The sequence below is a fragment of the Salvelinus alpinus genome, chromosome 27, assembly GCF_045679555.1.
Source record: "Salvelinus alpinus chromosome 27, SLU_Salpinus.1, whole genome shotgun sequence".
Lineage (NCBI taxonomy): Eukaryota > Metazoa > Chordata > Actinopteri > Salmoniformes > Salmonidae > Salvelinus > Salvelinus alpinus.
This window is the reverse complement of record NC_092112.1, coordinates 46790634-46802265: the sequence shown is the minus strand read 5'-3', so window position 1 is coordinate 46802265 and position 11632 is coordinate 46790634. Positions and strand designations below refer to the sequence as shown.

Below are 11632 nucleotides of genomic sequence, written 5' to 3'. Positions count from 1 at the left end.
TTCCTATAGGTACAAACACAGATCTAGAATCTCATTCTATTTCTATAGGTACAAACACAGATCTAGAATCTCATTCTATTCCTATAGGTACAAACACACATCTAGAATCTCATTCTATTCCTATAGGTACAAACACAGATCTAGAATCTCATTCTATTCCTATAGGTACAAACACAGATCTAGAATCTCATTCTATTCCTATAGGTACAAACACAGATCTAGAATCTCATTCTATTCCTATAGGTACAAACACAGATCTAGAATCTCATTCTATTCCGTGGGTTATCCAGAGAGACGTGCACTGTGTCATTCCTGTGTGTGTGTGTGAGTGTATACAAACACAGGGTGGCAAGAAAGGGTTTTAATTATATTTCAGAATGACATAGTTATAGACATCATTTTTTGTTTCAATACACAAGCAAATCTTTATAGACAATCATTAGATAGTTGAAACCAAAGAAAATCATTTGTACACTTATACTTTACATTACACACTGTAGCTTTTCACTAGCTAAAGCAATATGCAGGAAGGTATTGCTATGTGTATAGTACAGCTAATAATTACAGTTGATATGAAAAGCCCCAAAATAAGTTATTTAAATACCAAATAACATATACAGAATGTGCAACTCTTGTTAATCATTTCATTTATGTAATTACGTTTTTTTGTACGATTGCAAAAACAAATTGGAAGTTAAGTCATTGGAACAGGTTAATTCATGAATGATTATTAATTACATTTGTACATTGACTTGGCATTGGGAACTCAATACTAAGATAACTAAATCCCAGTATAACCCATTCAAACCCTTTACCTTACCTGAAAAGAAATGTCCGCTTATGGAATTTTGCAAATTTTGCGTGAATTCTCTAATTTACTTTCTAAAGTGCATTTTACAGTGACAATATTTTTTCTTTCAACCTTCAATGTTAGGTATTTTTGTTTCTTGAAAAACTCCCCCTATCAGTACTAACCTGGAGCACCACTATGATTGACGAGAAAAGGCATCAAACTTCTATCGAGTGTCCATGTTACACCACTCTGTCAAACTTTTATTTTGAAACCCGAGAGCCAGGGATAATCGTTTGCAATATGAAGCACTTCACACAAGTAGAATGACATTACGTGGGTGGATCCACTCACACCAAGCTTGGACTAGGAATCCACTGCTAGAGCCTCACAGGTCTGGTCTGCTGTTACAGTGAATGGGGATTCAGTACGTCCCTACAGAGGTGAGGTGACCATCTCCCATTCTCATCTGTCCTCCCTGACTGTGTCTCTCTCTAAGACTGTAGTACTGAGTGGTGCTGTGGTCGGCTGTTGAATATGGGACACTATGTTTAAATCAGACTTCCTGTGGATTAACATCTGTGCTTAACAAGGAAACCACCAGTTGAGCTATGTGGCTGCTAATGTGTGTACTTTGATCCCATACATCTGCAGGCAGCTAATCGTGTGTGTGTGTGTGTGTGTGTGTGTGTGTGTGTGTGTGTGTGTGTGTGTGTGTGTGTGTGTGTGTGTGTGTGTGTGTGTGTGTGTGTGTGTGTGTGTGTGTGTGTGTGTGTGTGTGTGTGTGTGTGTGTGTGTGTGTGTGTGTGTGTGTGTGTCTGCTACTGACAATCACCGTCATTGCAAGCTTTTGCACATTCAAAACATATAGGCCTGGTGAGGCTGTGATAAAATCAAGCCTTAGTCAAAGGGAATGTAGATGGGGGTTGAAATGCCTATTTATAATGCTGAGTACATGAATAGATATGTATCTAACTGTTTTCTTTACATAATGGTAAGGCAACTTAAAATGAGCTCGTTTCGACATATGGAGTCTGCAAAGAAAAGCTGATCTAACATGAACGATTATGAAAGCGGTACTGTGTAGAGATCCTTGCTGTAAGGACCTACATATTGGAGGATTAATAGCAACAAAAGATATGATTTGAAATCTGCAATATAATCCTATCGATATCTGTCTGACTGTCGACTTACATTAACTGAGATGGCCTGAAGACATTTCAGACCTTGACATTCCACAAAGCAGACAAACAAATACTTATTGAACACATACTGTAAAAACACCTCAAAATTTGAATATATGGTACAGTATATTACAAAAACACTATAGTATGATGTAAAATTAGGATTTGAAATCACAATACAACAGCATTTGTTTGCCTATTTCATGTTTTGTGTAATGTTTAGGTTGATTAACTGCAAGAAAGCCCATTGTCCAAAGTCTTGCTATATATAGCATTTGGCAATGGGATTAACAACAAAGGTAAAATGTACATTGAAATACCGGTGCCCCCTGTATATAGCCTCGTTATTGTGTTACTTTTTATTATTACTTTTTATTTTAGTCTACTTGGTGAATATTTTCTTAACAGTTCTTGAACTGCACTGTTGGTTAAGGGCTTGTAAGTAAGCATTTCACGGTAAAGTCTACACTTGTTGTATTCGGCGCATGTGACAAATAGATTTTGATTTGGTTTGATTTGAAAGAAATTGCTTTGGCCAAGCTACATATTCTTATTACTCTCCAGTGCTTTTGTCTCGCACAAGAGATGAAAACTAAGCACTTATTAAACACAGGGGAAAACACTGAAAAAGTCAAACCTAAAAAAAAAGAGACTGTGCTATTTTTTCCTTCAAGGCAGTACTTCTCAGTCTTGAGTTATAAGACTGGGGAGGATGTTTCAGAATGGAAACAGTCCCACAGAGTGAGAGTGAGAGTGTGAGAGAGAGAGAGAGAGAGAGAGAGAGAGAGAGAGAGAGAGAGAGAGAGAGAGAGAGAGAGAGAGAGAGAGAGAGAGGGAGAGAGAGAGAGAGAGAGAGAGAGAGAGAGAGAGAGAGAGAGAGAGAGAGAGAGAGACTACAGTCAGTTCTAAAGGCATCTGATAACTGTTCTCGACAGTTGGAACAATTTCACCGTAAACATCTGAAAGAGAGAAATAGATTGACAAAGACATGGGGGAATAAGAACAGGTTTTCTGCTCATAAATCTCAGGTGTGGGCTGGCCTGCAACAGCGAGCCATTCGCACTCCGCAGTCCAGTCAAAAGCTGAAATAGGTGTTGAAAGCTGTGCTGTGGTCACTTGCACAGTTATTCAGTTCTGCATTTATTTGCAACTGTGTTTCAGTCTCAACTGTGTCAACTGAGCACACAGCCATGCCATAGCCGTTCAACTGTCCTCGATTCACCTGCATGGGTTCCACTGTCACAGTTATGACTGTGCATCTCTGTGTGCGCTGACCAAACGGGCCTCGCTGACCAGTCTACGGGCGTGTCTCTCGTCCCTCACCCCCGCCTCCCACACGCCGCTCTCCGTGAGAGATGACACGTGCCCCAACGTGTCATATCCTGCCGCTTCCAGGCAGGTGGCGTACATGGGCAGGCCGATGGACACCAACCAATCAGAGACGGTGCTCACGTAACCAGGAGAGAGAGGCTTCCTGCACATCTCTGTTAAACCTCCAAACGGGATCTGAGGAATAGCGGTGAAAACATTCAGGAATTTTGTGTAAACAATAATAGATAAAACATAGCAATGACACCTTAAATGTGTCATTGAAAATAACAGGCTCCAACTTTGCCCTGGTGGCTCAACGCTTATTGAATCTGTCCCATAAAGCCTAGCAGACAGACAGTTAGTGGTGCCGTACAATACTCACAGCCATGCGGTGCTGCTTGCGGAGCTGCTTGAGGCGGACCTGGTCTATGGCGGGGGCCACATCTTTCACTGGCTGCTCCAAGTCTTCACTGTAGCGCTGCACCAGGGGCTGGGGGATACCACACCGACCATGCTGGATGGAGGGAGGAATGGAGACAGACAGATGTAGAGAAACTTGGGATGAGTGAGAAGAGTGACACACAGACACACGTGCACACATGCAAGCACACTTGAAACATATTGGCATGGGAACTCATGCACATTGGGAGATGTGGTTTTCTTTTCCACCATACTGATGGAGAAAAATATACCCTCTACCTGGGGGCACAAGAACTCACACTTTTCTACTTAAACCCCAAACCATGTAAACCCTAGTTAACCATGACCTGGAGTAAATCTGGAGTAACTCTGGAGTAAATCTTGGTTGCTACACAGGGAAACATCAAATCCATACTGGAATCTCACCCTCAAACTATAGGCCTAGAAAAGACACGCCAATCAGAAACCATAGTGACTTCGTTCTCTCTCTCTGTTTCAATAAAAACGTCTGTTAGCCTCTGCCAAGACCATACGTTCATCGACCAAAACACAAGATGCAGTGAGACCAAAACCCTTCCTCTGCAAACCTCCACAAGGACCACGTGTTTTAGAACAGCTCAGAGACTACGGCTGAAGTAGGAGCTAGCGCTCTCCCACTTTATTTGCTAACTTGAACATTACGAGGCTGACGAGGCGCGGTTTCTGTCTGTTTAAGAGAAAATGAAGCAGACTAATAATGTGAAATAATGAGTCGAACTGACAAGCCTATCGGCTGGGAGATAAGCTCATATTTAAAGGATAGACTGCTGAGGGAGGGTCAAGTTGGAATAAAACAGTCTCAAAAAAAGAGAGCGAGACAGAGAAACACAAATGATGCGGGGGATCCCGTAACACGTCATAAGTAGATTAGACTAGCCAAAGGTTGATTGCTATGCATGAAGAGAGAACACAAGGGGAATTATGTGGGGAAAACTTTTGAAAACATCTCTCTCTCTCTCCCTTTCTCAAAACGCTTCAGACCCCTGGAGCCATGGTCGGTCTCCAGCCAGTCCAGGACGACCCAGCCAAACTGGACCGGAGGCCACTCAGAGTGGAGGAATAGAGAGATGCAGGGGTGCATGTAGATGTGGACACAGCCAAATGTCCTGTCTGACCCTAGCATAGCCCGACTCCCAATACAACACCCCTAGTGTCCAGAGAGTGTCTCTGCACTGCAGCGTTAATCCTCATTAATATAAACAAGAAGTGCTTACAGAGCTGTGTTATGTGTCCCTCTGAGATGCACCACACATACAAAAGTACAGCACCAGTCAAAAGTTTGGACACCTACTCATTCAAGGGTTTTTCTTTACTTGTACTATTTTCTACATTGTAGAATAATAGTGAAGACATCAAAACTATGAAATATCACAAATATAATCATATACTGTAGGAACCATAACAATTATTCGAAGTAGCCACCCTTTGCATTGATGACCGCTTTGCACACTCTTGATATTCTCTCAACCAGCTTCGCCTGGTATGCTTTTCCAACAGTCTTGAAGGAGTTCCCACGTATGCTGAGCACTTATTGGCTGCTTTTCCTTTACTCTGCGGTTCAACTCATCCCAAACCATCTCAATTGGGTTGAGGTCGGATGATTGTGGAGGCCAGGTCACCTGATGCAGCACTCCATCACTCTCCTGTGTAAGGGTCAAATAGCCCTTACACAGCCTGGTGGTGTGTTGGGTCAATGTTCTGTTGAAAAACAAGTGAGAGTCCCACTAAGCGCAAACCAGATGGTATGGCGTATAGCTGTAGAATGCTGTGGTAGCAAGGCTGGTTAAGTGTGCCTTGAATTCTAAATAAATCACAGATGGTGTCACCAGCAAAATACCCCCACACCATCACACCTCCTCCTCCATGCTTCACGGTGGGAACCACACATGCGGAGATCATCCGTTCACCTACTCTGCATCTCACAAAGACACGGAAACAAAAATCTCAAACTTGGACCCATCAGATCAACGGACAGATTTCCACTGGTCTAATGTCCATTGCTCGTGTTTCTTGGACCAAGCAAGAGTTTTCTTATTATTGGTGTCCTTTAGTAGTGGTTTCTTTGCAGCAATTCGACCATGAAGGCCTGATTCATGCAGTCTCCTTTGAAAAGTTGATGTTGAGATGTGTCTGTTACTTTAACTCTGTTAAGCTTTTATTTGGGCTGCAATCTGAGGCTTCTAACTCTAATGAACTTATACTCTGCAGCAAAGGTACCTCTGGGTCTTCCTTTCCTGTGGCAATCCTCATGAGAGAGAGAATTTTTGTATTTCACCTTTATTTAACCAGGTAGGCCAGTTGAGAACAATTTCTCATTTACAACTGCGACCTGGTCAAGATAAAGCAAAGCAGCACGACACAAACAACACAGTTACACATAAACAAACGTACAGTCAATAACACAATAGAAAAAATCTATGTACAGTGTGTGCAAATGTAGAAGAGTAGGGAGGTAAGGCAATAAATAGGCCATAGAGGAAAAATAATTGCAATTTAGCATTGACACTGGAGTGATAGATGTGCAGATGATGATGTGCAAGTAGATACTGGGGTGCAAAAGAGCAAGAGAGTAAGTAATAATATGGGGATGAGGTAGTTGGGTGTGCTATTTACAGATTGGCTGTGTACAGGTACAGTGATTCTTTGACAGCTGATGCTTAAAGTTAGAGAGGGAGATATAAGACTCCAGCTTCAGTGATTTTTGCAATTCGTTCCAGTCATTGGCAGCAGAGAACTGGAAGGAAAGGCGGCCAAAGTAAGTGTTGGCTTTGGGGATGACCAGTGAGATATACCTGCTGGAGTGCGTATTATGGGTGGGTGTTGCTATGTTGACCAGTGAGCTGAGAAAAGGCGGGGCTTTACCTAGCAAAGACTTATAGATGACCTGGAGCCAGTGGGTTTGGCGATGACTATGTAGTGAGGGCCAGTCAACGAGAGCATATAGGTCGCAGTGGTGGGTAGTATATGGGGCTTTGGTGACAAAACGGATGGCACTGTGACAGACTACATCCAGTTTGCTGAGTAGAGTGTTGGGGGCTATTTTGTAAATGACATCGCCGAAGTCAAGGATCGGTAGGATATTCAGTTTTACGAGGGTATGTTTGACAGCATGAGTGAAGGAGGCTTTGTTGCGAAATAGGAAGCCAATTCTAGATTTAATTTTGGATTGGAGATGCTTAATTTGAGTCTGGAAGGAGAGTTTAGTCTAGCAAGACACCTAGGTATTTGTAAATGTCCACATATTCTAAGTCAGAACCGTCAAGAGTAGTGATGCTGGTCGGGCGGGCGGGTGTGGGAAACAATCGATTGAAGAGCATGCATTTAGTTTTACTAGCATTTAAAAGCAGTTGGAGGCCACGGAAGGAGTGTTGTATAGCATTGAAGCTCATTTGGAGGTTTGTTAACACAGTGTCCAAAGAAGTGCCAGATGTATACAGAATGGTGTCATCTGCGTTTAGGAACTTGAGCGTGGCCGAGGTGCACCCATGACTAACTCGGAAACCAGATTGCATAGCGGCGAAGGTACGGTGGGATTTGAAATGGTCGGTGATCTGATTGTTACCTTGGCTTTCGAAGATTTTAGAAAGGCAGGGCAGGATGGATAAAGGTCTATAACAGTTTGGGTCTAGAGTGTCTCCCCCTTTGAAGAGGGGGATGACCGCGGCAGCTTTCCAATCTTTGGGGATCTCAGACGATACGAAAGAGAGGTTGAACAGGCTAGAAATAGGGGTTGCAACAATTTAGCCCAGTTGATTTATAGGGATCCAGATTTTGCAGCTCTTTCAGCACATCAGCTGTTTGGATTTGGGTAAAGGATAAGCAGGGGGTGGGGCTTGGGCAGGTTGCTGCAGGGGGTGCTGAGCTGTTGGCAAGAGTAGGGGTAGCCAGGTGGAAAGCATGGCCAGCCATTTAAATGATCGATTATCGTAGATTTATCGGTAGTGACAGTGTTTCCTAGCCTCAGTGCAGTGGGAAGCTGGGAGCAGGTGCTCTTATTCTCCATGGACTTTACAGGGTCCCAAAACGTTTTGTAATTAGTGCTACAGGATGCAAATTTCTATTTGAAAAAGCTAGCCTTAGCTTTCCTAACTGACTGAGTTTACTGGTTCCTGACTTCCCTAAAAAGTTGCATATCGCGGGGGCTATTCGATGCTAATGCAGAACGCCACAGGATGTTTTTGTGCTGGTCAAGGGCAGTCAAGTCTGGGGTGAACCAAGGGCTATATCTGTTCTTAGTTCTACATTTTTTGAATGGGGCATGCTTATTTAAGATGGCGAGGAAAGCACTTTTAAAGAGCAACCAGGCATCCTCTACTGACGGGAGGAGGTCAATATCCTTCCAGGATACCCAGGCCAAGTCGATTAGAAAGGCCTGCTTACTGAAGTGTTTTAGGGAGCGTTTGACAGTGATGAGGGGTGGTCGTTTGACCGCGGAATAATCACGCACGCAGGCAAAGAGGCAGTGATCGCTGAGATCCTGGGTGAAGACAGCAGAGGTGTATTTAGAGGGCAAGTTGGTTAGGATGACATCTAAGAGGGTGCCCATGGTTACGGATTTGGGGTTGAACCTGGTAGGTTCCTTAATAATTTGTGTGAGATTGAGGGCATCTAGCTTAGATTGTGGCCGGGGTGTGAAGCATTGTGGACCTCTTTGTCTAGCCGAGAGATGGCCCTAGTTCGAGGCTAGCTCCAGGCTAACTGGTGCTTGCTTCGGGACAGAGACATTAGCCAGGAGTAGCCACTTGGATAGCAGCTAGCTAGCTGCGATGATCCGTTGTGTAAAGGTTCAGAGCTTGCGGTAGGAATACGGAGATGTGGTAGAGAAAAAGCAGTCCGATATGCTCTGGTTTGATATCGCGCTGTGCAGACTGGCAGGAATTGACCGGGTTGAGGTTGGCTGATGTCCGAGTTAACGGTGAGGACCGCTAGTAGTGGCTAACTGACTACTAGCTAGTAGCTAGTTAGCTGGCTAGCTTCTGAAGGGGGAGATAATAGCAGATCCGTACCACATTGGGTGAGGCGGGTTGCAGGAGAGTGTATTCAGTCCGTAGATGGAAAGTGAGATTAATATATATATAAAGAAAACGATATATACATGGGACAGGACGGGACAAGACAAAAAAACACGTCCGACTGCTCCGACATCTTGGAGAGAAAGTTCATGTCTTAAAGTAATGATGGACTGTCGTTTCTCTTTGCTTATTTGAGCTGTTCTTGCCATAATATGGACTTGGTCTTTTACCAAATATGGGTATCTTCTGTATACCACCCCTACATTGTCACAACCCAACTGATTGGCTCAAACGCATTAATGTACTTTTAACAAGGCACACTTGTTAAGTGAAATGCATTCCAGGTGACTACCTCATGAAGCTGGTTAAGATAATCTATCCAGGGTGTGCAAAGCCATCATCAAAGCAAAGGGTGGCTACGTTGAAGAATCGCAAATATAAAATATATATATAAACTGTTCCTTTTTCAGGACCCTGTCTTCAAAGATAATAACTTCACAGACCCTGTCTTCCAAATAACTTCACAGATCTTCATTGTAAAGGGTTTAAACACTATTTCCCATGCTTGTTCAATGAACCATAAACAATTAATGAGCATGCACCTGTGGAACGGTCTTTAAGACACTAACAGCTTATAGACGGTAGGTTATTAATGTCACAGTTATGAAAACTTAGGACACTAAAGAGGCCTTTCTACTGACTCTGAAAAACACCAAAAGAAAGATGCCCAGGGTCCCTGCTCGTCTGGGTGAACGTGCCTTAGGCATGCTGCAAGGAGGCATGATGTGGCCAGGGAAATACATTGCAATGTCCGTACTGTGAGATGCGTAAGACAGCACTACAGGGAGACAGGACGGACAGCTGATCGTCCTCGCAGTGGCAGACCACGTGTATCAACACCTGCACAGGATCGGTACATCCGAACATCACACCTGCGTGACAGGTACAGGATGGCAACAACAACTGCCCGAGTTACACCAGGAATGCACAGTCCCGCTCCATCAGTGCTCAGACTGTCTGCAATAGGCTGGACTGAGGGCTTGTAGGCCTGTTGTAAGGCAGGTCCTCACCAGACATCACCAGCAACAATGTCGCCTATGGGCACAAACCCACCGTCGCTGGACCAGACAAGACTGGCAAAAAGTGCTCTTCTCTGACAAGTCGCTGTTTAGTCTCAATAGTCGGATTTGCGTTTATCGTCGAAGGAATGAGCGTTACACCGAGGACTGTACTCTGGAGCAGGATCGATTTGGAGGTGGAGGGTCCGTCATGGTCTGGGGCGGTGTGTCACAGCATCATCGGACTGAGCTTGTTATCATTGCAGGCAATCTCAACGCTGTACATTACAGGGAAGACATCATCCTCCCTCATGTGGTACCCTTTCTGCAGGCTCATCCTGACATGACCCTCCAGCATGACTATGCCACGAGCAATACTGCTCGTTCTGTGCGTGATTTCCTGAAATATAGGAATGTCAGTGTTCTGCCATGGCCAGCGAAGAGCCTGGATCTCAATCCCATTGAGCACATCTGGGACCAGTTGGATCGGAGGGTGAGAGCTAAGGCCATTCCCTCCAAAAGTGTCCGGGAATTTGCAGGTGCCTTGGTGGAAGAGTGGGGTAACATCTCACAGCTAGAACAGGCAAATCTGGTGCAGTCCACGAGGAGGAGATAAACTGCAGTACTTAATGCAGCTGGTGGCCACACCAGATACTGACTGTTACTTTTGTTCAGGGACACATTCCATTTTCTGTTAGTCACATGCCTGAGGAAGTTGTTCAGTTTATGTCTCAGTTGTTGAATCTTGTTATGTTCATACAAATATTTACACGTGTTAAGTTTGCTGACAGTGAGAGGACGTTTCTTTTTTTGCTGAGTTTATATATATTTTTGTTCGTGAGCAGGCAAACAGAACCGTGGGTGGCTAATTTAGGCAAACCCATGGTTCTTTTAGTTCAAATATTTTTTACTGAAACACACACAATAATGGATTGTAGGTATTTTGTAGAAAAGACAAGTATGCAAATCTGATCTAAACATAAAAGAGCAGACAGAAACAAAAAGACCCAGAGTGCTAGGTACAAAGTAAATAATACAAAATAAGACATACAGAACAAGGACAGGTAAACAGAATGATGGCAGATGTCACCCCCCCATCTCCAATACCTAAATATAAAATATATTTTGATTTGTTCAACACTTTTTTGGTTACCACATGATTTCATGTGTTATTTCATAGTCTTGATGTCTTTACTATCATTCTACAATGTAGAAAATAGTCAAAAATAAAGAAAAACCCTTGAATGAGTAGGTGTGTCCAAACTTTTGACTGGTACTGCTATTTCAGCCACACCCGTTGCTCACAGGTGGGGAAAAAAATGTACACGTGAAAATGAAATGGGTTTCCATGGCCGAGCAGCCTAAGATCACCATGCGCAACGCCAAGCGTCGGCTGAAGTGGTGTAAAGCTCGCTTCCAGTAGACTCTGGAGCAATGGAAACGCGTTCTCTGGAGTGATGAATTATGCTTCACCGTCTGGCAGTCCGACGGACAAATCTGGGTTTGGTGAATGCCAGGAGAAAACGACCTGCCCCAATGCATAGTGCCAACTGTAAAGTTTGGTGGAAGAGGAATAATGGTCTGGGGCTGTTTTTCATGGTTCAGACTAGGCCCCTTAGTTCCAGTGAAGGGAAATCTTAACGCTACAGGATACAATGACATTCTAGACGATTCTGTGCTTCCAACTTTGTGGCAACATTTTCGGGAAGGCCCTTTCCGCATGACAATGCCCCCGTGCACAAAGCGATTCATTGGGAATAAATGGAATGCCGAATGCGAGCCAGGCCTGTTCGACGAGCAGGTGTCCACATACTTTTG

General features: G+C 43.8%; 1 protein-coding gene across 6 annotated transcripts in view; it reads right to left on the bottom strand.

The window, feature by feature from the left end:
- Positions 1 to 346: 346 nt before the first annotated feature.
- Positions 347 to 11632, bottom strand: part of LOC139556658 (SAM and SH3 domain-containing protein 1-like) — a 337727-nt gene continuing 326441 nt past the window's right edge. For all 6 annotated transcript variants that reach the window (XM_071370880.1, XM_071370881.1, XM_071370882.1 and 3 more), the window contains 2 exons: positions 3668 to 3799; positions 347 to 3480 (listed from right to left, as the gene is read on the bottom strand). In XM_071370880.1, the coding sequence (XP_071226981.1) occupies positions 3220 to 3480; positions 3668 to 3799 (393 nt within the window). In that variant the 3' untranslated portion in view covers positions 347 to 3219. The remainder of the gene's footprint in view (positions 3481 to 3667; positions 3800 to 11632) is intronic.